This window comes from Falco peregrinus, chromosome 5 (assembly GCF_023634155.1).
Source record: "Falco peregrinus isolate bFalPer1 chromosome 5, bFalPer1.pri, whole genome shotgun sequence".
Taxonomy (NCBI): Eukaryota; Metazoa; Chordata; class Aves; order Falconiformes; family Falconidae; genus Falco; species Falco peregrinus.
The window spans coordinates 65,068,644-65,095,306 of record NC_073725.1 but is presented as its reverse complement, the minus strand read 5'-3'; the positions used below and the strand labels follow the sequence as shown (position 1 = coordinate 65,095,306).

General features: G+C 50.8%; 2 protein-coding genes across 2 annotated transcripts; both read right to left on the bottom strand.

Moving 5' to 3' along the window:
• Positions 1-4,727: 4,727 nt before the first annotated feature.
• On the bottom strand, positions 4,728-7,244 carry LOC129784528 (acrosin-like). Its single transcript, XM_055805167.1, has 4 exons — positions 6,572-7,244; positions 5,950-6,233; positions 5,536-5,675; positions 4,728-5,069 (listed from the first exon to the last, which is right to left on the bottom strand). The coding sequence occupies exons 1-4, from the start codon at positions 6,730-6,732 to the stop codon at positions 4,728-4,730; spliced, it is 927 nt and encodes a 308-aa protein (XP_055661142.1). The 5' UTR covers positions 6,733-7,244.
• A 10,267-nt stretch (positions 7,245-17,511) lies between these two features.
• Positions 17,512-20,152, bottom strand: LOC129784467 (acrosin-like). The gene is made up of 4 exons (XM_055804005.1): positions 19,542-20,152; positions 18,920-19,203; positions 18,506-18,645; positions 17,512-18,039 (listed from the first exon to the last, which is right to left on the bottom strand). The coding sequence occupies exons 1-4, from the start codon at positions 19,700-19,702 to the stop codon at positions 17,698-17,700; spliced, it is 927 nt and encodes a 308-aa protein (XP_055659980.1). The 5' UTR covers positions 19,703-20,152; the 3' UTR covers positions 17,512-17,697.
• Positions 20,153-26,663: the final 6,511 nt, after the last annotated feature.

The window sequence follows — 26,663 nt, the reverse complement described above, 5'->3', positions numbered from 1 at the left end:
ACATCGGCGGTCCATTGACACTTCTGTAACAGGTGGTAGTAATCAAACTTGGGGCCAAGAGAAGTGGACCCCTCAATGTATGATAAAACACTGTGGACCTGCCACATGGAACCCCAATGAGTGGCTCAGCGGTGCTCGAGAACCTATCTATAATCTAAATCACATTATTCCATTGCAAGTTGTGCTGCAGATCATTACTAATGAGACAGCACATGCCCTTGGCCTATTGGCAGATCAGGCTACACAAATGCGAACATATGCAGCATCGCACGGTTCTTGATTACCTGCTAGCCAAAGAAGGAGGTGTTTGTGGTAAACTAAATGATTCGAATTGCTGCTTAAAAATTGATGATAGCGGCAAAAATGTTGAACAGGTTACTGCAGGAATATGAAAGCTGGCCCATGTTCCTGTCCAGACATGGAAAGGCTGGGACATTGACATGTTTTCCTGGCTCCCTGGTGGTCCATGGGTTAAGCGAACCCTATTTTATTTATGTGGTCTTGCCATGCTGATGTTTTTACCCTGTATCATTCCATGTTTTATACAATTGATTCAACATGTTGTAGCTAAGATGCATTTTATAACTACTGTCTGTGTTTAACGCTGTTTACACTCTGTTTATACTCTCAACTTATAAACTCAGAGTTTATACCATATTAACACTGTTCAACGGTGTTAAACAAATTTGTGCTGTGCACCAAACTACACCATCAGTAATACAGATTGTATAGTGTTATTGCTTATTTTCTTTTACCTAAATTGGCGACCGAAGTTTCTAGACCCAGACGGTACATGCGCATTAAGCTAAGGGGGCGTGGAAATCTATTTTCCTACTGCGTATCCTGACCGCGACTTTAGCAAAGCAGGGCAGCAGACTGCTTTAACCACGAGGACTGCAATTGCTTCGCTTTGTGTCGTCAAATTTGCAGGAAATAATGGAATACCTGTATGTTCTTGTACCAATTTATTTTGCCACCTTTGTTGTGCTAACTATTGCTTTGATTTTTATTATGATACTTCTACTTGCCCTTGTGAATGCACATTATCTTGTAATTATCCTTGTAAACCTTTACTTCTTCTTCTTCTTCTTCTTCTTCTTCTCCTCCTGAAACCAGGGACCATGTCTCTATTCCTTCCTCCTTTCTCTACTCTATCGTTCCTGCCACCTCAGAGAACAATTCATAAGTTAGCGATGTTGAGCCACAGGGTGGTGTAAGAGACTGCGCCGGTGAGACCCACCATCGCCACAGCAGATGTGTTGTCTCAACATTGCTATGGCAGGAAACTCATGCCATCACCACAGTGAATGATCTACCTATACGTTGTTAAGGCAGGAAGATAACACCACTGCCACCACAGAGATTTATCTATACATTGTTAAAGGAGGAGACCGATTGATGCCATGGAGCAATGAGGGGAAGCTGATCTTGCAAAACTTAACCAAACCCTGTGCATGCACCCAGACCTTGGGGTCAGGGGGCTAAAGGTGCTTGGAGGCCCCTGAGGACCATGCTGGGCACGTACACCATTGCTGGGTGGAAGGTGTGGCTAAGCAGAACAGCTTGAAACAACTGTATAAAAGCTGGAAGCAACTAACATCGGACGGAACATTCCCGCACCAGACTTGGAAACGAATCGGACTGTTGGGACACCACAGCACTGGGGTGTAGCTATTGCTGTGAATTCTTTCTTTCTTCCCGTCTTTTTTCCCTCCTTTTTCTCTCTGTATCTCGCTCTCTCTCTCCCTTGGCATTCGCAGATTTCTTGTTGGGCAAATAAAGTTCCTTGGCTCTTGACTCCGTTTTGAGTCTTAATTCTGTTCCCGAGAATACAGAGAGAACCATGCTCTGGTCACAGACCAGCATGCGACAGCCATGCACCTGAAACAGCCAGCAAGGAGTTAGGAAATATTTCTCCTGATGCTGCTGAGGGCTTGCTTATCTTTCGTCCTCGTTCTTCACCTTTCTGTCCTTTTTTTCTTTAATCTTCTGGCCACCAGAAGCCTCTTGCTTCTGTCTTTTGGCGTTTCTTTCCACTTGTGCTGTCACCCCACCCTGCACAGCCAAGTTCTCCCTTCCTGGGCTATTGGTTTTCACTTGCTGGCCAGAGCCTGCAAACTCGGAGTGATCTGGCACATGTCAGACATTTCTCATGCTGCCGCTGACCTGCTCATCCACTGAAAAGCAGAGCAGATGCTCTGTGGTCGCTTCAGCAACATGCACTTCCTCTTCCTCCAGAGAGGGGATGGTGAAGCCTTTGACTCCTGTGAGAATCCTTAGGGGACGTCTGCCGGTTGGTTGGCCTCAAGAGGGGCCACAAGGCCAAACTTTACTTTGTGTCGAGCATGCATAAATGCTTTCCTTTCTTTCTGGCCAATTTTTTAAAGAACGGGTAGAACACACACACACACAGGCAGGCAATTGAGTGGAAGCATGCAAGTGCCTTTGGGCCAAAGGGTGGCAACTGCTTCAGCCCATCTCTATGTGTCAGCACATCTCCACCTCACCAGCGCTGAGCGGCTGCAGCCATCACTGCTCCCAGCCCTCGGCCATGGGGCCAGCCGGCACCAGTGCCATTACCAACGCCACTGTCAACGCCAGAAGCACCTCTGCCCCTGTGCCACTGCACCATCAGCGCTGGCAGCTGGTCCGGGGGCTCCTGTTCTGTCTCCTGCATGGGGGCAGTGCCCAGCAGACCCGCTGGCACATGGTGGTGGTGATGCAGGGCCAGTGCTGCTGTGGGATGGCCAACCTCCCGCTGCGGGCTGGGGCCGGTCGGTATCCAGGGAGTATGCCCACAGCCAGCGGGGCTTCGTGGTGCCATTGCGATGTCACTAGTGACGTGAGCCACTCTTTTCACCATCTCTTCGTTCTCTCCCGTCCTTCCCAAGGCTGAATCCCTTAATTAGGAATCTCTTCAGTCATCAATTTTGACAACTTTACAGGGGGTCAGCTTGACCTCACCTTTGTGCACACAAGTCTTACACATGCAGTTCAACACAAAATGAGCGTTTAGCACTCACTCACAGGCCCCTGATTTGGGAGTTTATATGACAGAGCCAGTGCTGCCTCCCTGCCCACCCCGTGATCTCTGCTGCAGAGTTGCTTTGGGTTTCCTTGCCCACTCCGTTACGGAGCAGCCAGAGCCAGCAGGCTTCTGAATACTGTGGGATTTCTCCTTTCAGGTCTGGTTGATCTGAATGAGGTGGGCACCTGGGGGGCTGCTCCTATGCCAGCCTAAATGGATCTTCCCACGTGCGTGCAGCTGCATTCCAAAGAACCAGACATGCACATACACACAGAGAGAGTGCCACAATGAATGTGAAGGGCAAAACAGATTGACACAGACAAAGCAATACCTTGACAAGTATCCCTGCAGATGTAGCCACTGCTTACATCCATGTGAATGCAGTCCAGGCATCTCCTGGGTTTCCACATGTCCTGGTTTCAGCTGGGATAGAGTTAATTTTCTTCTTAGTGGCTAGTACAGTGCTGTGTTTTGCCTGTGATGTGAGAACAATGTTGATAGCCACACTGATGTTCTTAGTTGTTGCTGGGTAATGTTTATACTAAAGTCAAGGACTTTTTGGATTCTTGGGCCTTGCCAGCCAGAGTGCTGGGCGAGCACAAGAGACTGGGAAGGGACACAGCCAGGTCAGCTGCCCTGAACCAGCCAAAGAGGTATTCCATACCATGGGACGTCATGCTTGGTATAGAAAGTAGGAGGGTTAGCTGGGGAGGGATCGTTGCTCAGAGACTGGCTGCGCATCAGTCAGCAGGTGGTGAGCAGTTGTACTGTGCATCACTTGGGGGTTTTCTCCCCTTTTCCCTTTTCCTTTGGATTTTACCCTTTTCCCCCACCTTTCCATCCTAATTGTTACTATTATTATTGTTATTACTGATGTTCTTACCTCTTTATTCTGTTTAAATTATTAAATTGTTCTTATCTCAACCCTCAAGTTTTACATTCCTTTCTGATTCTCCTCCCCAGCCCTCCGGATGAGGGGGAGTGAGCAGGCGGCTGCGTGGTGCTTGGTTGCCGGCCGGCATTAAACCATGAGACCAGAGGATGAGGCTACTGAAACAGAAACACAGCCTCACTCCCTGGATTCATAAGCACAGCTTGTTCGTAGATGCCTCAGATAATAGTCTAGAAATGTCATATGCGGGCTCAAGGCCAAGGCTCCCTCACCAGTGCCTGGTGCAAGCCGTGGGTCTTTCTAGGTCTGTGTTTCCTGGGCCCTGAGAGTCCACGTTCAAGTTCGCTTGCGCCTCATACAGACGCACACAGGGATCCCACCAGGAGCGGGCCTAAGGCAGTCTGTGCTTCCAGCTGCCATCCCCAAGGCCCTGAGCCCCGCAATGACCTGCCTTCCCTTGTTCCACTGCACCCTCATCCTTCTTGCTGAGCAGGCAGAGCTTCAGCCCTTTGCTGTGACCCTTTGTGCCTGACTTGTCTGCCTGCAGCCTGCTTCCTCCGGCAGGTGCCGGGCGTGGAAGTCCTGGCCTTGCACACGAGACTGAAGAGGACTGGCGCCTGGTTAGCCACAGAACTGAAACACTTTATTGCAGGGACTCAGCCAGCTGAGCTCTTCCGTTGAGAGGAGCGCGGGCAGGACAGAGCAGGCCTTTGACACTGAGGCTGCCTTTGCATCAGCAGGCATTGCCCCAGCGGGAAATGGTGGTGGTGCGCTGCAGCCAGCCCTGGATCCTCTCCGTCCCGGTGATCAAACTTTTTCTCCTATTAGGAACTGCACCAACTTCTGCAGCCAAGAAAGGAAATCCCACAGCTTCTGCACTGGAAGTGGGCAGGGTATAAACCTTCCTGCTTCTGTTGGTGTTGGCCTGTGAACGGGGGTGGAGGTGAAGGCTGGCTGCGGCCTTGCCGTAGTCGCTACTGCTGTGTGCAGGCCCATCTGTTCCAGGATCCAGTTGTAGAAGTGCTGGGTGGAGGTGTAGACTCCGGGCTTCTTTGCTCTCGCACAGCCCATCCCCCAGCTGGTCAGGCCAACAAGCCAGAAGTAGTCAGCGCTCTTGTCTTGGCACACAAGAGGCCCACCGCTGTCCCCCTGCAGCAGAGGAGAGAGGATGAAGGGGTTGTTGGGTGGCCACCGTCAGCCCAGTGGCTGGCTCCTTCCCTCTCATGGCACTTCCAGAGCTGTATTTAGTGGCCAGCCAAGCTCTGGAGAAGCTTTCCTGGGAGGGGGCGGTGGGCCTGTAAGGCAGGGCTCGCTCTTCCTGCGGCACGTTGGTGCTGCAGGTGTGTCAGGAGGCTGTGTCTGGCTTGGGATGGTGAAGCTCTGGGCTGCCAAGGGCACTGGGTGGGCATTGTGAACAAAGTGCCAGGCCTCTGGGACAAGGCAGGCAGGCCCTGGGCAAAGGCCCTACCCATGGGGAAATGGGTTTAGGCCCTCAGCAGTGGGGACACAGCAATGGGAGTGTGAGTGGCCAGGAAAAGCCCGTGACGGTGCAGGTTTGGGCGGTTGTGGCGGGGCTGCCCGTGCTGCCGGGGCTTGGCTTGTAGCACGCTCCTACCTGGCAGGTGTCGATGCCACCCTGCGGATAGCCAGCACAGATGTTGTGGGTGTGGATGGCCCCTCTGTACCAGCCGCTGCTGTTACAGACCCCGGCATCAATGAGGTGCACCTGGGCCTCCTGCAGCACATACGCCGATCCTCCAGCTGTGAAGAGCACAGAAAGGAATGAACTCCCAGCAGCTCATTGCCAGTTCTCCTTCCCTGCGTGACTGAAGCCCTATCCCGGGGCTTGGCTTTGCATGTGGGGAGGCGCTGGACCGCTCCTTCCTTTCTGCCTTGCTCTGGGTCAGTGGCTCACGCCCCCCTCTCTAAGAGGCATACGTCCCCACAGCCTGATTCTGGCTTTCGCCTCTGCTGTCAGGAAGAGCAACCTGCCTCCCCAAGCTGGCCGAGCTTGCGCTCGCAACGTGACTACATTTTGGGAGCTCACCTCTTGCAGTCCTGGCACCCCAGCCACTGACGTAGCACTCTGTCAGCTCCGAGACTCTCAGCGAGGCATCGGGCACGCAGGCAAGCTGTACGTAGCTGTTGCACTGGACAGGCTGCTCCAGTTCCAGCAAGGCAATGTCGTTCCTCCGTGTGATATTACTGAAGTGCTGGTGAACCAGCAGCTGCTTGATGTTGCGCACCTGGGCCTCAGGTCCCAGCTGGGTCAGCCGGGTGGCACCTACCACCACCTGCCACATGGTGATGTTCCTGGAAGGCAGATGGAGAGAGGGCTCAGAGTGAGCAGAGCCACATGCTGCAGCAGCACAGCAGTCGCCCTGCCTTCTGCTTGGCGAGGCAGAGAGGAAAGCAGTGCTTGGGAGGGTGCGACAGAGCACGTGCTCCTTGGGCTCAAGCAGTGTCGAGCTGGAGGCTGCTGGGAAGCAGTGGCATGAGCCCAGCCTTCTCCTGAGCAGCCTCTCAGGTGGCTGCGGAGTGCCCAGGCACTGGGCGTACTGCAGGGCAACAGGACATGCTGCAGCACGTGCTGCTGTGCTCAGGGCACCTGCTAGAGTGTGGGGCTAGCCCCGATCCCTGGTCCTCCTTACCTGGCCTCGATGAAGCAGTGGGCTGACGTGAGGACCCACTGTGGGCTGATGAGGGAGCCCCCGCAGATGTGCGCCGTGCCTCCTTCCAAGGGAGCCTCGATGCTGACGATCCAGGGCCAGGCCCCTGGCTGGGCATCTGTGCCACCCACAACGCGCGACATGCCGTAGTGAAAAGCCGCAGGCCGAAGGCCGCAGGTGCCTCTGTAACCAGAAACTCCATTCTGGTTAGCTCCATGGAAGCTTGTGCCATTCCGGCTAAAGGCCAGCTGTCTTCCCTCCCCTCAAGGCATGGCCAGAAGGGCCGAGGAAACCCGTGGGGTGTGTGCCCGCTCCCCTTTCCCTGCTTTCTGCTTCAGCCCGTAGACGAGTTGTGCCGGCAGCCTGGGTGATGGCAAGGAGCTGGGCCTCCCAGATGGCCTTCAAGAGCCACTGGGGTGGCCATGGGGGACAAGCAGGACCCCTCCAGAGAAGCTCACAAGGGTTGCCCAATGTCCCTCCCAGAGCCTTGGGCCACTTACCCACAGCTATCCCATGTGCCATGCACAGGACAGCACATGGCCAGCAGGACAACGAGGAGGAGGAGAACATCCATCACTACCAGCAACATGTGGCAGCTGCAAGAACGAAGGCTTGTCGCCACCACTACGGCCACCGACAGAGTGCCCGCAGGATTCCTGTTCCTGGGGTACCCTTGGACACGGGGCTGATGTCACAGAGTGCCTGGTTCCAGGTGCTGGGCGTGGTGGCAGTGGGGGAGGGATGGGTGGCAACAGGAGGGGTTCCAAGCAGGACTGGAGGCGGAAGCTGGGATCGCACACCCCTGACAGAGCCCCACGCAATGCCCTGCTTGCACGATCAGGGTGGGCAGGCCCCGTGGCAGGCAGCAGCGCCTGGCTCCCAGCTCTGCCTGCTAACAGCTCACAGGGCAACACCCAGCGTGGCCTCGCAGCCTCTTTGGGGAGTTCCCTGCCGCCCTGCTCTCTGCAGCCCTGTGCCACCGGCTCCTTCCCAATAAACAGACACACAACAAAGAACACAATGACTACAGCAGCATGCGCGTGCTTGGGTGTTGAAGAGCCAATGTGTTGATGGCCGTGGCAGCCAAGCAGTGCTCGGCAATCCAAATAAGCCAAGCACAGCCCAGCAACATCAACCTTCCTGCGCAAAGCACAGTGAAATGCAGGTGCAGCACACTCCTCACTGGCCATGTCAGCCACAGCAATGTGCTCTGGCAGGTGTCGTGTCCTTGCTGTCTGTGAGTTGGATTGCTGTTCTGGGCACCCACTGACCATGGCACTTGTGGCAAGGGCAATCAACGTGAAGCTCCAGAGAGAGAAGGATGCTCCTGCTCTCAGCCCAACGTGCCATTGTTCACAGCTTTGCAAGAGCTTGCATCAGTCTCACCTCGTCAGTCTGTCTTCTGCCGCTGCTTGAAGGAGCCTTGCTCACCCTCCTGCTGGAGTGCGGGAGAGAAGCAGGAGCCAGGCACATGCATTGCATTTGCACAGCAGGGCTAGGTCCCTGGAGGGTCGAGGGCAATGGCTTGAAGGTTGGCAGCCTCCAAGCTTGTGAAAGGTGCGGCAGCTCCCTGCTGCCATCCTGGCTTCTGTGGTGAGGCATAAGGCGCACAGCGGAGGGAGCAATCGGGTCCCGAGGAGGAGGACCACACAGGCTCTGTCTGAAAGTGGAAGAGCTGCTCTCAAGGCCCTTGAGGCGCAGCAGGGCTTCCTAGGCCCCAGAACTGGCCTCCAAGCAAGCGGGCTCAAGGCTGCTTTGTGTTTTGAAAAGGGACCGGCAGCCGGTTCCCACGTGTCTGCTGAGAGCAGGCAGAAGGCGGCCTTGGAGAAGACAACTTGTCTGCTGGGGAAACCCTGCTCTTTCAGCACCGGTTTTGGCAGGTGGCTAGCGGAGAATGCCGTCAGAGGTGGCCACACTTCACAGACGCTTGAAGGAAGAGATTGGGGTCATTTGGTGGAGAGGACTCTGGCAGGGACAGCAGTTCCCAGGCAAGCCCGTCAGTAATGGCACACAAGTCCAAGGTGACCTAGCTAACAACACCCAAAGACCACGTGTGTTGACAGATGGGGCAAACCTGGGAGCAAAGGGGGGAAAAAATAACTGGGGTTGGCCCCGTGTCTGGGAGGAGAGCAGGGCTGAGAGAGGCAGGACTCAGGGAAGATGAGGGGCACGTATAAGCACGGCAAATGGAGAGAAGGGGGGATCAAGGAGCCGGTCACACAGAAGCAAAGTGCTGGCTGCCTTGCTTGCCTGAGCCCTGCGCCTAATCACCACAGTACCCACTGGCTTCTTTTGGAGAGCCACCCCAAAGCCCTTCCTGTGTGGTCCCATTCTGCTCCTGCCACACGGTGGGTCCCCAGGCCTGGCTGCTAGCAAAGGCCGACGGCAAGACAGGCCACAGGCAGCCAGCACTTGGAAAGCCCCAGTGTCTCGGGCCAGCTGCTGCTGGGAGCCCTGTGCGCGTGCACAGCTCACTAGTGAACCTGAAGCTGGACGAGGTGACAAGCAAGAGGGGAGAGAGAGCCTCTCAGGCATGTGGATGGCCTGCGGTGTCAGCCGACGTGCCTGCTCAGCCCCAGCGTCCCCACCTTGCAAGAGGACCAGGCCTGCCAACCACTGGCCACCTCTCCACCTCCCAGAGGCAGGAAGGACTTGGAGGTGCTTGAGCATGCATGCCCTCAGCTGCTGCCCACCTAGGCATGCCCCCCCTGCGGGAGCTGCAGAAGGGCCTGCCTCTGAAGCTGCCAGGACCGTCCTCCTCTTGCTCTGTGCTTGGGCCCCGGCAAGCCATGGTGCTGCAGCTCCCAGCTCTGTTCCTACCCAGGACTGCAGGGCATGCCTCCAGCTGAACTGGGATCTCTGGAAACATGGGCATGCCCTTTGCTTCCTCTTGATCATGCAGTGAAAGGAGTTCTTATGGCTCTGCGGATGATGCTGGAGCATGCTCCCTCCCCAAACAAGTCCGGCTTTCTGTCCAGAGGCCTCAGGTGTTCCTCGTAGCACAGAGCGCAACTCCCCTGCACTCCTAGCAGGCTTGGTGCGGCAAATGAAGAGACGGGATGCAGCTTGATGCAAGCAAGTTGTCCGTTTATTAGTGATTTTCTTACACATATATACGTTTCTACCTTCTACATATTGCACACTGATTGGTTAAATCTTAAGCGTAAAAAACACTGATTGGTTGATATTTAAGGCACACCGTTAAAACAATAGGAACTTATTGGTTTACCTTGACATAGCAACAATTTCTATTCCAAAATTAGGGGGCTTCTTTCTACGCGGCTTTCTTGATTAACAAAGTTACTTATCGGCGCTATGCGTTCCCTTACCTGGCTACTTGTTTCTCTGTCCGTCTGGTTGCCTCCTCAACTGTAACGGCGCAGGGGTCTGCAGTTAGCTTGTTCCTTTGTTCCCAGGGCTAGTGCCCTACAAGTTCTAACAAGTCTCTATTCATCAGGCTATCAGTACTTGGACTCTTGTCCTTGAGGCCTTGTCCTACATCTCCCTTTTCCTGTTGCACAAAAAGAACCCCTGAAATCGGACGAGTTGTTAATTTTTGTAAGCATTGTAAAAGACAAGGTATAAGTAATAGAACAAACAAAAAGCAACTAAAGCATATATAACCATCTATATATAACCATCTTCACTAAACTTCTTAAACATCCTGAAATGCCCCAACCACTAAACAGTTTATCTAACCAATCCCAAGTATCACGTTGTTGAAGATGAGAAACTCCATCCTTTAATCTTTGGATGCTAGCATGAATTGATTCCGAATGATCTGAAAGGTTCATGCAACACATCCCTTCAAACTCTTCACAACCATGACCTTGTGCCAGAAGCAAAAAATCTATTGCAGCTCTATTCTGTAATGTCGCGTGGCAAACACTATCAACATCTAATAAAAGACCAGACAGGGCACTGCTTGTGGCATTGGTTTGTTTGGCAAGCCAACAGCCAAGCTTATCTAATGTTGCTAGAGCCTTTCCTGCAGCAGCTCTAGGCAACCGAAGAGATGCAATAAAGCGTTGGCCAAAGGACCAAAATTGCATGTTATCATCACAATTGGAGGCAAATGCATGAACGCCATGCTTTGTCCTTCGAGAGTAGCGATGTTGTAAAATCATAGATGTGTTAGGAGTCAGGACGGAAAGTTGCCCTAAGCTACACGGACCTCCTTTTATATGAGAAGGAATGACAGGCCATGCTCGATCACCACAAATAAAAAATACTCCAGCAGGTAGTGAGAGCGGAGTATTGCTAGATTTAGACAAGTTGTTAGCAGTGTAATTACACCAGGTACTTGCATTTCTAAAAACAGGATGAATAGGGGAAACGTCCCATGCCCTAGACTGATTCTTTCCCGTGTAGTTAAATTTTATGCAAAAATCCATTTGTACTGAACCAAGGAGTTCAGTTTCCTGCGGTTCCAGAGTAGCCAGTGGGAGATGGGGTATCCATACATCCCAATTGTCTGTCACATTTTTTGATACGTTTTTGGGTGGAAAAAGACTTTGAAGGTCCCTAGGTATAGGCCATTCATCTAATGGTAAGCCCACAAGACATGTGGAAAAAGGCTGATCCGGAGTGGCCATAGCAAGACACAGAGTATCCTGTCCAGTCAAGTTCGCCAACGTGACCCAAACATTTACCTTTGGTAGAAAAGGGGGAGAAGAGCTACCTTCAATAGGCCAAGGTCCAGGTATGAACATCATTATCCATATTACTGACAACGCTTGTTTCTCTTTTTCTTTTTCCATTGTCGTTTTACAACCAGCCATTCTTCTGGTCGTACTGTGCACGACCGAGGCACTGCAATTGATCGTCCACTCTCTAATCCTACAATAATGTTCTTGTTAATAATATAAATTCTGCTTGCTAATACAATATATTGAAACAACAACCGTGCAATAGCCCGTACTTCTAGGCTTTCAATCAATGATAAAAAATTTGCAAAAACTAAGTTTGGAAAAATCTCAGAACCCAACCCTATAACTCCCTCTAATTCCAAAAGAGGTTTTCCCATAAAACGTTCAGCCCACTGTATATGATTAAACCTTAATATCTGATTATTACACTCAGAGCACATCCAATGACCCCATCTGTCCCTTAGTCTTACAACTCGCCAGCGATCGTGATCACAGAGTTCACAATGAATCTTGATCCACGGTTGACAAGATGGTCCACGCTCATAGCAACATAACTGTAGAAATCGAGACGCTGTCCAATCTGGTTCATGACAGTGTCGTTGAAAGTCGATGTAATGGAAGATTATATCTGCTAGTGGTGCCGTCAGTGCGTTGGGGATCTGGTCTGGTCCAAACGTATTCCCTTTGTTAAGGGGTTTAATCCAGGGCGATATTGTCCGTTCCGAGCACTGTAAAAAGCGAAATCTAGATGCTAGATCCTGAATTTGGTTACCTGACGTTAATGCAAAACAGAAATCATCACGCAGTTTTTATTTCATTCTGTAGGGTCGGTGTCGGTATCAGTTGTCTGCGGTAAAGGTTCAGGGAAAGGTCGTACATTCTTTGCTGGGATCCATCTGGGTCCTCTTTCTGTGGAGACACAAGCGTAACCTTTTCCCCATGTAACAAGAGGATATGGTCCCATAATTTTACCTGTTTCTGGTTCTCGAACCAATACTGGGGCTTTAACCCGTGCCTCGAAGGAGGTATTTGCAGTAAAATGTCGAACTGTCGGTGGGTTGTTATCTATTAAAGAACACTTTAAAAAATTAAAAACATACAATGCTTTCTGTAACCGTTCCTCCGGAATAGCCATTCCCCTTTTTGTTGTTGTAATAGATGTTTTAGAGACTGATGAGACCGTTCAACGAGAGATTGACCGGTGGGGGAATGAGGAATGCCAGTAATATGAGTTATACCCCATAGGGCAAAAAAGGTTTTTATAGTTGTTGAAACATAAGCTGGACCATTATCTGTCTTTGTCTTTGAGGGAATACCCAAAGTAGCAAAAGCACGCATTAAATGTCTGCGAACATCTCGGGCCTTTTCTCCTGTGTGACAAGAGGCAAACAAGGCACCTGAAAATGTATCAATGGAAGAGTGGATATATTTAAGGTTACCAAATTCAGAATAATGTGTGACATCTGTTTGCCATAATTGTAGGCTTTGTAATCCTCTAGGGTTAAGTCCTGCAGCAATTGATGGGAAAGAATGTTTTTGACAATCAGGACAGACAGCAATAATATTTGACGCTTGTTGAGAAGTAAGGTCAAACTGTCGCTTAAGAGCTCCAGCATTTTGATGGAAAAAAGAGCGACTCAGTTTAGCTTGTGCAATGCGGTCTGGCAATACTTGAACTGGTAACGTCAACAGATCAGCTCGTCGATTGCCTTCTGCCAGAAAACCAGGTAGTGAGGTATGAGACCTAATATGCATAACAAAATAAGGTGCAGATCGAGAGTCCAAAAGGAAAATAAGTTCCTGTAACAGGGTAAAAAGTTGTGAATGTGAAACATTCCGCAGCACAGAAGCTTTGGCTCGTGTAACAATACCTGCAACATAAGCTGAATCAGTAACAAGCTTGAGTGGTACGTTCCATTTTCGGAAAACGCAAACAACTGCATTCAGTTCTCCTATTTGAGGTGAACCGGAGACTGTCTCTATGTCCGAGTCCCATCGTCTCCGTTGATCATCCCACCATAGGAGAACAGATTTATGTGATTTGCCTGATCCATCTGTAAAGACAGTAAGTGCCTGTAAGGGTTGTTCGCTTCTTTTGGGTTTTAACATCAGACAAAAGTCAATGTTAAACAGTGTGTGTGAAGGTGGATGAGAACTTAGTTGACCTGTATAGTCAGCAAGTGCCATAACAAAGGTGTCTGATTGCTGATAAAGCCATTGTAAGTATACCGTTGTTATTGGTAGACAAATACAGACAAAATCCTTCCCTGATAAGGTTAACAGGCGTGATCTAGCTTTAACAATCAGAGAGGCAAACATTTCATGTTGTGCCAAAATAGTTTTTGTAGACTGGTTAGGTAAAAAGATCCATTCAATAATTAACAGGGGGTCTGAGTTCTGAAGGTCCCATTGCAATACCAGGGCATGAGGCTGTCGAGCAGGGTTTAAAATAATCAAGTTAAAAGGTAGTTCAGGGGCCCATGGTGGGCCTGTCGAGAAGCAATAGCTGAGGCAACCTTTTGTAAAGATGCATCTGCTTCAGAGTTAAGATTACGTGGGGAACAAAGATTAGTGTCCCCTTTTAAGTAGGTCAAACAGAGGACCCAAGTCTGTATTAGAAATTCCCAATAGTGGTCGAACCCAATTTATTGTTCCCAGTAATTTTTGTGCATCGTGCAGGTTTTTTACATTGGTATTGATCTGCAATGGTTGAGGAACAATAGTTTGTGCTCTTATTCGCCAGCCCAGATATTTCCAAGGGGGAAACTTCTGGACTTTTTCTGGTGCTATAGAGAGACCTGCCGAATTCACGGCATCTGCGACAAGGGCTACAGCTTCCTCCATGACTTTGTGATGTTGTGCTGCCACTAAAAGTTCATCCATATAATGATACAATAACACAGTAGGCATAGCGTTTCGGACAGGACTGAGTATTTTCGCAACATACCATTGACACATTGTAGGGCTATTTTTCATACCTTGTGGCAGTACAACCCCTGATATCTGTGCAACGGAGCTTGCATGTTGATGCTTGGAATTGAAAAGGCAAATTTTGGGGCATCATCTGGATGCAACGGGATACTGAAAAAACAATCTTTAAGATCTATGACAGTTAGATGCCAATGTCGAGGGATCATAGTTGGGGACGGGAGCCCGGGTTGGAGGGCTCCCATATCTTCCATAGCATCATTAATTTTTCTGAGATCATGGAGCAAGCGCCACTTGCCAGTTTGTTTTTTAATAACAAAACCTGGTGAATTCCATGGGCTAGTAGAAGGTTCAATGTGTCCTTGGGACAGTTGTTCTGAGACTAAGTTTTGAAGTGCGCGAAGTTTTTCCAAAGGAAGGGGCCATTGATCCACCCAAATAGGAGCATCGGTTTTCCAGGTTATTTTTAGGGTGTCGCGCACTTCAATGGCCCCATCTAAAAATGTGTTTGGATAGACATCCCCCATTGTGACAATACGTCACGTCCCCACCAAACCATAGGGACTGGTAGCACAAAAGGTTTAACAGAAGCCACATGTCCCTCTGGTCCTTGAATTCGAATTAGTTCCGAACTCTGACGACTGTTACCGGTCCCCCCTATCCCAGCCAGTGTCTGAGAGACATTAGTCAGTGGCCATTGCGGAGGCCATTTGGCTTGAGAAATTACTGTGACATCAGCTCCAGTGTCAATGATTCCATTTAGTGCTATTTGTTGGTCATTGTAAATAAGGGTACACTGATACATAGGTCGCTGTGGAGAAATAGATTGTACCCACAAAATGTGAGGTAACCCTGTGGATCCAAAACCTGCTCTCCTCTGTGGAGGATGATCAGTGATAAGAGAGCTTACCCTTGCCGGAATCAGAATCAATTGCGCTATTCGACTACCCTGAGGTATCGTACAAGGTGGAAACGGAGTCCATGCCATGATTTTGATTTTGTCCACGCTGTCAGAGTCACTAACACCTGGTAAAACAAAGAGACCAGACGATGTTGTGGAAGATCTACCAATTAATAGAGCTTGTGTATCGGGGGGTAATGGTCCTTTGACATTTGTTGATAATAAATGAACCGAGGAATCGAGCAGTGTTACTGTGTGTGAGGTTGCCAGGTCCAATCCGGCGCTGCCTGAGGTTGCTGGACAGGGACTTGAGGTGTCGGTGCTTCTCTCCGAGGTTGTTGAAATGTCAGCTGTGGCACTTGTGTCTGCGCGCGTCGCTGCCCCGCGCTCCGCGGTCAGTTTCCCTGTATCGGTTGTCCCTGGAAGTCATACTTAGATCGACATTGATTAGCATAATGACGCCCTTTCCGACATGTCGGACAAACTCCAGGACCAGGAGGTTGTTGTCTATTCCCTGCAGCCCAAGCAAGACAATTTCTCTTTAGATGACCAGGCTTACCACAACCATAGCAATTCCCCACACCACGCATCGCTGCAAAAGCAGCAGCCATAGCTTCAAACTTGTGGTCAACCGTACCGATTCGGTTCCATGCTTTCACTATTTCCACCAAAGTGGGGTTCGGGTTGGGAAGAGACTTCAATAGCCTTTTACAATCAACATTAGCATTTTCAACAGCTAGTTTTGTTAACAATATATCCCGAGCTTCCGCATTATCTACTTGACGTTCCAAAGCCTGTTTTAGTCTATCAATAAACTGCATATAAGGTTCTCGAGACTCCTGAGTGATGTTAGTAAAAGCTTTTTGTGGCTTTTGTACGTCAGGAACCTGGAAAAAAGCCTTTTTGGCCTCTTCTCTAATTGCCTCGAGAGCCGCACGGGGGCAGTGTTGAGCCTGCGCTACAGGATCAGCGTGTGCACCGGTGCCCGTACGATGCTCTATTGTCAGTGCAGCTAATGCAGCATCATTATGATTGACATACGTGAGCAGGAGTGCTTGCAGTCCCCCTCTCCAATGCGACTCCCATAACGTGTACTGAGTTGGGGTTAGTAGCAATCGTGCTAAAGATTTCAAATCATGAGGAGTCATGACATAAGTATCAAACACAGAAGATAACAGACTTATAAACTAGGGAGAAGACATACCATGTTCCGTAACTGTGTGGTGCAGCTCTTTAACAACCGAAAAAGAAAGAGCCTCCCATCGTGCTCCCCCTGCCCGACCCTGAGAATACAAGACCGGAGCAACTATAGTTTTAGCCATTTCTAAATCCTCCTCCTTTAAGGCTTGTTTCTTTATTTTTGCCCACACATCACGCAGATCAGGAGGCTATAAATCAGGTTCTTGTTCAGGGTCTACTGGTCCCGGGTCAAAGGGATCTTCTTCTGGCGGATACTCCACTGCATTGACACCCAGGTTTCTAGAGCACTGTGACTTAGAGGCTGATAAGGAAAGAGCTATAGGAGCTTGCGATTCCTCCTGCTCTCCTTCCTCTGCCTTTTCTTCCTGTGCTTTCATAGTCTCAAAAATAACTCTCCATGAAGAGAGCAGACAGTGGGACTCAGTATTGCCTTTTGTCGCAGAATCCCACAATTTCACCCCTGTGTCGTCCCAACGTTCCAGCGTAAAAATTGTAGATGCAGTCACTGCGGGCATATTTACTTGCACCCACTTGAGCATTGCTTTAAGGTCTTGCCCAGAAATACTTTTCTTATGTTTGTTAAGGAGACCTTGCATAAGCTCATATACGTCTCTTTCTGAGGACGAAACCTGATTCCCCATTACGGATTTCCCACAGCTCACCTCTCAGCTCCGGAGGGATTTCTGGCCGGCCGGCTCCTGCTTCCTTTCAGCGGATCATTCAAAGTTCTGTGGGATTCGCTGCATGTCGCTCAGTTAGGCGATTCGAAAGCCCTTCACGTTAGATCCTTAAACGGATCACGTCGGGGTCACCAATTTGCGGCAAATGAAGAGACGGGACGCAGCTTGATGCAAGCAAATGTCCATTTATTGTACCAAAGCATGAGCTTATATACACTTTCAAAAGCTGCACGTTTAAAACTGGTTCTTGAAGCTAAGCCTTGCATACCAGGCAATCCCTGATTGGTGGTTAACTATCATCAATTAACAGCAAGGTGTTACCGCTCCTTGGCGCCATCCTTGGCGCCATCTGTCTCCCACTCCCCTGTGCTCTGTAAACATGTCTCATCATGTTAATTGCTGTCTAGAAAAGCTCGAGCACATTCCCCTCAGCTAACTGATTGCAACGCATGGTCCTAGTTTCCAGCCCGCTCCTGCAGTCTGCCTGCAGCCTGCTTCCTCCGGCAGGTGCCGGGCGTGGAAGTCCTGGCCTTGCACACGAGACTGAAGAGGACTGGCGCCTGGTTAGCCACAGAACTGAAACACTTTATTGCAGGGACTCAGCCAGCTGAGCTCTTCCGTTGAGAGGAGCGCGGGCAGGACAGAGCAGGCCTTTGACACTGAGGCTGCCTTTGCATCAGCAGGCATTGCCCCAGCGGGAAATGGTGGTGGTGCGCTGCAGCCAGCCCTGGATCCTCTCCGTCCCGGTGATCAAACTTTTTCTCCTATTAGGAACTGCACCAACTTCTGCAGCCAAGAAAGGAAATCCCACAGCTTCTGCACTGGAAGTGGGCAGGGTATAAACCTTCCTGCTTCTGTTGGTGTTGGCCTGTGAACGGGGGTGGAGGTGAAGGCTGGCTGCGGCCTTGCCGTAGTCGCTACTGCTGTGTGCAGGCCCATCTGTTCCAGGATCCAGTTGTAGAAGTGCTGGGTGGAGGTGTAGACTCCGGGCTTCTTTGCTCTCGCACAGCCCATCCCCCAGCTGGTCAGGCCAACAAGCCAGAAGTAGTCAGCGCTCTTGTCTTGGCACACAAGAGGCCCACCGCTGTCCCCCTGCAGCAGAGGAGAGAGGATGAAGGGGTTGTTGGGTGGCCACCGTCAGCCCAGTGGCTGGCTCCTTCCCTCTCATGGCACTTCCAGAGCTGTATTTAGTGGCCAGCCAAGCTCTGGAGAAGCTTTCCTGGGAGGGGGCGGTGGGCCTGTAAGGCAGGGCTCGCTCTTCCTGCGGCACGTTGGTGCTGCAGGTGTGTCAGGAGGCTGTGTCTGGCTTGGGATGGTGAAGCTCTGGGCTGCCAAGGGCACTGGGTGGGCATTGTGAACAAAGTGCCAGGCCTCTGGGACAAGGCAGGCAGGCCCTGGGCAAAGGCCCTACCCATGGGGAAATGGGTTTAGGCCCTCAGCAGTGGGGACACAGCAATGGGAGTGTGAGTGGCCAGGAAAAGCCCGTGACGGTGCAGGTTTGGGCGGTTGTGGCGGGGCTGCCCGTGCTGCCGGGGCTTGGCTTGTAGCACGCTCCTACCTGGCAGGTGTCGATGCCACCCTGCGGATAGCCAGCACAGATGTTGTGGGTGTGGATGGCCCCTCTGTACCAGCCGCTGCTGTTACAGACCCCGGCATCAATGAGGTGCACCTGGGCCTCCTGCAGCACATACGCCGATCCTCCAGCTGTGAAGAGCACAGAAAGGAATGAACTCCCAGCAGCTCATTGCCAGTTCTCCTTCCCTGCGTGACTGAAGCCCTATCCCGGGGCTTGGCTTTGCATGTGGGGAGGCGCTGGACCGCTCCTTCCTTTCTGCCTTGCTCTGGGTCAGTGGCTCACGCCCCCCTCTCTAAGAGGCATACGTCCCCACAGCCTGATTCTGGCTTTCGCCTCTGCCGTCAGGAAGAGCAACCTGCCTCCCCAAGCTGGCCGAGCTTGCGCTCGCAACGTGACTACATTTTGGGAGCTCACCTCTTGCAGTCCTGGCACCCCAGCCACTGACGTAGCACTCTGTCAGCTCCGAGACTCTCAGCGAGGCATCGGGCACGCAGGCAAGCTGTACGTAGCTGTTGCACTGGACAGGCTGCTCCAGTTCCAGCAAGGCAATGTCGTTCCTCCGTGTGATATTACTGAAGTGCTGGTGAACCAGCAGCTGCTTGATGTTGCGCACCTGGGCCTCAGGTCCCAGCTGGGTCAGCCGGGTGGCACCTACCACCACCTGCCACATGGTGATGTTCCTGGAAGGCAGATGGAGAGAGGGCTCAGAGGGAGCAGAGCCACATGCTGCAGCAGCACAGCAGTCGCCCTGCCTTCTGCTTGGCGAGGCAGAGAGGAAAGCAGTGCTTGGGAGGGTGCGACAGAGCACGTGCTCCTTGGGCTCAAGCAGTGTCGAGCTGGAGGCTGCTGGGAAGCAGTGGCATGAGCCCAGCCTTCTCCTGAGCAGCCTCTCAGGTGGCTGCGGAGTGCCCAGGCACTGGGCGTACTGCAGGGCAACAGGACATGCTGCAGCACGTGCTGCTGTGCTCAGGGCACCTGCTAGAGTGTGGGGCTAGCCCCGATCCCTGGTCCTCCTTACCTGGCCTCGATGAAGCAGTGGGCTGACGTGAGGACCCACTGTGGGCTGATGAGGGAGCCCCCGCAGATGTGCGCCGTGCCTCCTTCCAAGGGAGCCTCGATGCTGACGATCCAGGGCCAGGCCCCTGGCTGGGCATCTGTGCCACCCACAACGCGCGACATGCCGTAGTGAAAAGCCGCAGGCCGAAGGCCGCAGGTGCCTCTGTAACCAGAAACTCCATTCTGGTTAGCTCCATGGAAGCTTGTGCCATTCCGGCTAAAGGCCAGCTGTCTTCCCTCCCCTCAAGGCATGGCCAGAAGGGCCGAGGAAACCCGTGGGGTGTGTGCCCGCTCCCCTTTCCCTGCTTTCTGCTTCAGCCCGTAGACGAGTTGTGCCGGCAGCCTGGGTGATGGCAAGGAGCTGGGCCTCCCAGATGGCCTTCAAGAGCCACTGGGGTGGCCATGGGGGACAAGCAGGACCCCTCCAGAGAAGCTCACAAGGGTTGCCCAATGTCCCTCCCAGAGCCTTGGGCCACTTACCCACAGCTATCCCATGTGCCATGCACAGGACAGCACATGGCCAGCAGGACAACGAGGAGGAGGAGAACATCCATCACTACCAGCAACATGTGGCAGCTGCAAGAACGAAGGCTTGTCGCCACCACTACGGCCACCGACAGAGTGCCTGCAGGATTCCCATTCCTGGGGTACCCTTGGACACGGGGCTGATGTCACAGAGTGCCTGGTTCCAGGTGCTGGGCGTGGTGGCGGTGGGGGAGGGATGGGTGGCAACAGGAGGGGTTCCAAGCAGGACTGGAGGCGGAAGCTGGGATCGCACACCCCTGACAGAGCCCCACGCAATGCCCTGCTTGCACGATCAGGGTGGGCAGGCCCCGTGGCAGGCAGCAGCGCCTGGCTCCCAGCTCTGCCTGCTAACAGCTCACAGGGCAACACCCAGCGTGGCCTCGCAGCCTCTTTGGGGAGTTCCCTGCCGCCCTGCTCTCTGCAGCCCTGTGCCACCGGCTCCTTCCCAATAAACAGACACACAACAAAGAACACAATGACTACAGCAGCATGCGCGTGCTTGGGTGTTGAAGAGCCAATGTGTTGATGGCCGTGGCAGCCAAGCAGTGCTCGGCAATCCAAATAAGCCAAGCACAGCCCAGCAACATCAACCTTCCTGCGCAAAGCACAGTGAAATGCAGGTGCAGCACACTCCTCACTGGCTATGTCAGCCACAGCAATGTGCTCTGGCAGGTGTCATATCCTTGCTGTCTGTGAGTTGGATTGCTGTTCTGGGCACCCACTGACCATGGCACTTGTGGCAAGGGCAATCAACGTGAAGCTCCAGAGAGAGAAGGATGCTCCTGCTCTCAGCCCAACGTGCCATTGTTCACAGCTTTGCAAGAGCTTGCATCAGTCTCACCTCGTCAGTCTGTCTTCTGCCGCTGCTTGAAGGAGCCTTGCTCACCCTCCTGCTGGAGTGCAGGAGAGAAGCAGGAGCCAGGCACATGCATTGCATTTGCACAGCAGGGCTAGGTCCCTGGAGGGTCGAGGGCAATGGCTTGAAGGTTGGCAGCCTCCAAGCTTGTGAAAGGTGCGGCAGCTCCCTGCTGCCATCCTGGCTTCTGTGGTGAGGCATAAGGCGCACAGCGGAGGGAGCAATCGGGTCCCGAGGAGGAGGACCACACAGGCTCTGTCTGAAAGTGGAAGAGCTGCTCTCAAGGCCCTTGAGGCGCAGCAGGGCTTCCTAGGCCCCAGAACTGGCCTCCAAGCAAGCGGGCTCAAGGCTGCTTTGTGTTTTGAAAAGGGACCGGCAGCCGGTTCCCACGTGTCTGCTGAGAGCAGGCAGAAGGCAGCCTTGGAGAAGACAACTTGTCTGCTGGGGAAACCCTGCTCTTTCAGCACCGGTTTTGGCAGGTGGCTAGTGGGGAATGCCATCAGAGGTGGCCACACTTCACAGACGCTTGAAGGAAGAGATTGGGGTCATTTGGCGGAGAGGACTCTGGCAGGGACAGCAGTTCCCAGGCAAGCTCGTCAGTAATGGCACACAAGTCCAAGGTGACCTAGCTAACAACACCCAAAGACCACGTGTGTTGACAGATGGGGCAAACCTGGGAGCAAAGGGGGGAAAAAATAACTGGGGTTGGCCCCGTGTCTGGGAGGAGAGCAGGGCTGAGAGAGGCAGGACTCAGGGAAGATGAGGGGCACGTATAAGCACGGCAAATGGAGAGAAGGGGGGATCAAGGAGCCGGTCACACAGAAGCAAAGTGCTGGCTGCCTTGCTTGCCTGAGCCCTGTGCCTAATCACCACAGTACCCACTGGCTTCTTTTGGAGAGCCACCCCAAAGCCCTTCCTGTGTGGTCCCATTCTGCTCCTGCCACACGGTGGGTCCCCAGGCCTGGCTGCTAGCAAAGGCCGATGGCAAGACAGGCCACAGGCAGCCAGCACTTGGAAAGCCCCAGTGTCTCGGGCCAGCTGCTGCTGGGAGCCCTGTGCGCGTGCACAGCTCACTAGTGAACCTGAAGCTGGACGAGGTGACAAGCAAGAGGGGAGAGAGAGCCTCTCAGGCATGTGGATGGCCTGCGGTGTCAGCCGACGTGCTTGCTCAGCCCCAGCGTCCCCACCTTGCAAGAGGACCAGGCCTGCCAACCACTGGCCACCTCTCCACCTCCCAGAGGCAGGAAGGACTTGGAGGTGCTTGAGCATGCATGCCCTCAGCTGCTGCCCACCTAGGCATGCCCCCCCTGCGGGAGCTGCAGAAGGGCCTGCCTCTGCAGCTGCCAGGACCGTCCTCCTCTTGCTCTGTGCTTGGGCCCCGGCAAGCCATGGTGCTGCAGCTCCCAGCTCTGTTCCTACCCAGGACTGCAGGGCATGCCTCCAGCTGAACTGGGATCTCTGGAAACATGGGCATGCCCTTTGCTTCCTCTTGATCATGCAGTGAAAGGAGTTCTTATGGCTCTGCGGATGATGCTGGAGCATGCTCCCTCCCCAAACAAGTCCGGCTTTCTGTCCAGAGGCCTCAGGTGTTCCTCGTAGCACAGAGCGCAACTCCCCTGCACTCCTAGCAGGCTTGGTGCGGCAAATGAAGAGACGGGATGCAGCTTGATGCAAGCAAGTTGTCCGTTTATTAGTGATTTTCTTACACATATACACGTTTCTACCTTCTACATATTACACACTGATTGGTTAAATCTTAAGCGTAAAAAACACTGATTGGTTGATATTTAAGGCACACCGTTAAAACAATAGGAACTTATTGGTTTACCTTGACATAGCAACAATTTCTATTCCAAAATTAGGGGGCTTCTTTCTACGCGGCTTTCTTGATTAACAAAGTTACTTATCGGCGCTATGCGTTCCCTTATCTGGCTACTTGTTTCTCTGTCCGTCTGGTTGCCTCCTCAACTGTAACGGCGCAGGGGTCTGCAGTTAGCTTGTTCCTTTGTTCCCAGGGCTAGTGCCCTACAAGTTCTAACAAGTCTCTATTCATCAGGCTATCAGTACTTGGACTCTTGTCCTTGAGGCCTTGTCCTACATCTCTCTTTTCCTGTTGCACAAAAAGAACCCCTGAAATCGGACGAGTTGTTAATTTTTGTAAGCATTGTAAAAGACAAGGTATAAGTAATAGAACAAACAAAAAAGCAACTAAAGCATATATAACCATCTATATATAACCATCTTCACTAAACTTCTTAAACATCCTGAAATGCCCCAACCACTAAACAGTTTATCTAACCAATCCCAAGTATCACGTTGTTGAAGATGAGAAACTCCATCCTTTAATCTTTGGATGCTAGCATGAATTGATTCCGAATGATCTGAAAGGTTCATGCAACACATCCCTTCAAACTCTTCACAACCATGACCTTGTGCCAGAAGCAAAAAATCTATTGCAGCTCTATTCTGTAATGTCGCGTGGCAAACACTATCAACATCTAATAAAAGACCAGACAGGGCACTGCTTGTGGCATTGGTTTGTTTGGCAAGCCAACAGCCAAGCTTATCTAATGTTGCTAGAGCCTTTCCTGCAGCAGCTCCAGGCAACCGAAGAGATGCAATAAAGCGTTGGCCAAAGGACCAAAATTGCATGTTATCATCACAATTGGAGGCAAATGCATGAACGCCACGCTTTGTCCTTCGAGAGTAGCGATGTTGTAAAATCATAGATGTGTTAGGAGTCAGGACGGAAAGTCGCCCTAAGCTACACGGACCTCCTTTTATATGAGAAGGAATGACAGGCCATGCTCGATCACCACAAATAAAAAATACTCCAGCAGGTAGTGAGAGCGGAGTATTGCTAGATTTAGACAAGTTGTTAGCAGTGTAATTACACCAGGTACTTGCATTTCTAAAAACAGGATGAATAGGGGAAACGTCCCATGCCCTAGACTGATTCTTTCCCGTGTAGTTAAATTTTATGCAAAAATCCATTTGTACTGAACCAAGGAGTTCAGTTTCCTGCGGTTCCAGAGTAGCCAGTGGGAGATGGGGTATCCATACATCCCAATTGTCTGTCACATTTTTTGATACGTTTTTGGGTGGAAAAAGACTTTGAAGGTCCCTAGGTATAGGCCATTCATCTAATGGTAAGCCCACAAGACATGTGGAAAAAGGCTGATCCGGAGTGGCCATAGCAAGACACAGAGTATCCTGTCCAGTCAAGTTCGCCAACGTGACCCAAACATTTACCTTTGGTAGAAAAGGGGGAGAAGAGCTACCTTCAATAGGCCAAGGTCCAGGTATGAACATCATTATCCATATTACTGACAACGCTTGTTTCTCTTTTTCTTTTTCCATTGTCGTTTTACAACCAGCCATTCTTCTGGTCGTACTGTGCACGACCGAGGCACTGCAATTGATCGTCCACTCTCTAATCCTACAATAATGTTCTTGTTAATAATATAAATTCTGCTTGCTAATACAATATATTGAAACAACAACCGTGCAATAGCCCGTACTTCTAGGCTTTCAATCAATGATAAAAAATTTGCAAAAACTAAGTTTGGAAAAATCTCAGAACCCAACCCTATAACTCCCTCTAATTCCAAAAGAGGTTTTCCCATAAAACGTTCAGCCCACTGTATATGATTAAACCTTAATATCTGATTATTACACTCAGAGCACATCCAATGACCCCATCTGTCCCTTAGTCTTACAACTCGCCAGCGATCGTGATCACAGAGTTCACAATGAATCTTGATCCACGGTTGACAAGATGGTCCACGCTCATAGCAACATAACTGTAGAAATCGAGATGCTGTCCAATCTGGTTCATGACAGTGTCGTTGAAAGTCGATGTAATGGAAGATTATATCTGCTAGTGGTGCCGTCAGTGCGTTGGGGATCTGGTCTGGTCCAAACGTATTCCCTTTGTTAAGGGGTTTAATCCAGGGCGATATTGTCCGTTCCGAGCACTGTAAAAAGCGAAATCTAGATGCTAGATCCTGAATTTGGTTACCTGACATTAATGCAAAACAGAAATCATCACGCAGTTTTTATTTCATTCTGTAGGGTCGGTGTCGGTATCAGTTGTCTGCGGTAAAGGTTCAGGGAAAGGTCGTACATTCTTTGCTGGGATCCATCTGGGTCCTCTTTCTGTGGAGACACAAGCGTAACCTTTTCCCCGTGTAACAAGAGGATATGGTCCCATAATTTTACCTGTTTCTGGATCTCGAACCAATACTGGGGCTTTAACCCGTGCCTCGAAGGAGGTATTTGCAGTAAAATGTCGAACTGTCGGTGGGTTGTTATCTATTAAAGAACAATTTAAAAAATTAAAAACATACAATGCTTTCTGTAACCGTTCCTCCGGAATAGCCATTCCCCTTTTTGTTGTTGTAATAGACGTTTTAGAGACTGATGAGACCGTTCAACGAGAGATTGACCGGTGGGGGAATGAGGAATGCCAGTAATATGAGTTATACCCCATAGGGCAAAAAAGGTTTTTATAGTTGTTGAAACATAAGCTGGACCATTATCTGTCTTTATCTTTGAGGGAATACCCAAAGTAGCAAAAGCACGCATTAAATGTCTGCGAACATCTCGGGCCTTTTCTCCTGTGTGACAAGAGGCAAACAAGGCACCTGAAAATGTATCAATGGAAGAGTGGATATATTTAAGGTTACCAAATTCAGAATAATGTGTGACATCTGTTTGCCATAATTGTAGGCTTTGTAATCCTCTAGGGTTAAGTCCTGCAGCAATTGATGGGAAAGAATGTTTTTGACAATCAGGACAGACAGCAATAATATTTGACGCTTGTTGAGAAGTAAGGTCAAACTGTCGCTTAAGAGCTCCAGCATTTTGATGGAAAAAAGAGCGACTCAGTTTAGCTTGTGCAATGCGGTCTGGCAATACTTGAACTGGTAACGTCAACAGATCAGCTCGTCGATTGCCTTCTGCCAGAAAACCAGGTAGTGAGGTATGAGACCTAATATGCATAACAAAATAAGGTGCAGATCGAGAGTCCAAAAGGAAAATAAGTTCCTGTAACAGGGTAAAAAGTTGTGAATGTGAAACATTCCGCAGCACAGAAGCTTTGGCTCGTGTAACAATACCTGCAACATAAGCTGAATCAGTAACAAGCTTGAGTGGTACGTTCCATTTTCGGAACGCAAACAACTGCATTCAGTTCTCCTATTTGAGGTGAACTGGAGACTGTCTCTATGTCCGAGTCCCATCGTCTCCGTTGATCATCCCACCATAGGAGAACAGATTTATGTGATTTGCCTGATCCATCTGTAAAGACAGTAAGTGCCTGTAAGGGTTGTTCGCTTCTTTTGGGTTTTAACATCAGACAAAAGTCAATGTTAAACAGTGTGTGTGAAGGTGGATGAGAACTTAGTTGACCTGTATAGTCAGCAAGTGCCATAACAAAGGTGTCTGATTGCTGATAAAGCCATTGTAAGTATACCGTTGTTATTGGTAGACAAATACAGACAAAATCCTTCCCTGATAAGGTTAACAGGCGTGATCTAGCTTTAACAATCAGAGAGGCAAACATTTCATGTTGTGCCAAAATAGTTTTTGTAGACTGGTTAGGTAAAAAGATCCATTCAATAATTAACAGGGGGTCTGAGTTCTGAAGGTCCCATTGCAATACCAGGGCATGAGGCTGTCAAGCAGGGTTTAAAATAATCA

What these genes read in the sequence shown, in the direction of transcription:
- LOC129784467 (XM_055804005.1), bottom strand. Translation starts at nt 19,702, where the DNA reads ATGTCGCGCGTTGTGGGTGGCACAGATGCCCAGCCAGGGGCCTGGCCC. An exon ending in CACTGCTTCATCGAGGCCAG is followed by an intron (nt 19,204 to 19,541) that starts GTAAGGAGGACC and finishes TCTGCCTTCCAG; the next exon opens with GAACATCACCATGTGGCAGG. An exon ending in GTGGCATCGACACCTGCCAG is followed by an intron (nt 18,040 to 18,505) that starts GTAGGAGCGTGC and finishes CCTCTGCTGCAG; the next exon opens with GGGGACAGCGGTGGGCCTCT.
- LOC129784528 (XM_055805167.1), bottom strand. Translation starts at nt 6,732, where the DNA reads ATGTCGCGCGTTGTGGGTGGCACAGATGCCCAGCCAGGGGCCTGGCCC. An exon ending in CACTGCTTCATCGAGGCCAG is followed by an intron (nt 6,234 to 6,571) that starts GTAAGGAGGACC and finishes TCTGCCTTCCAG; the next exon opens with GAACATCACCATGTGGCAGG. An exon ending in AGGTGAGCTCCCAAAATGTA is followed by an intron (nt 5,676 to 5,949) that starts GTCACGTTGCGA and finishes TCACAGCTGGAG; the next exon opens with GATCGGCGTATGTGCTGCAG.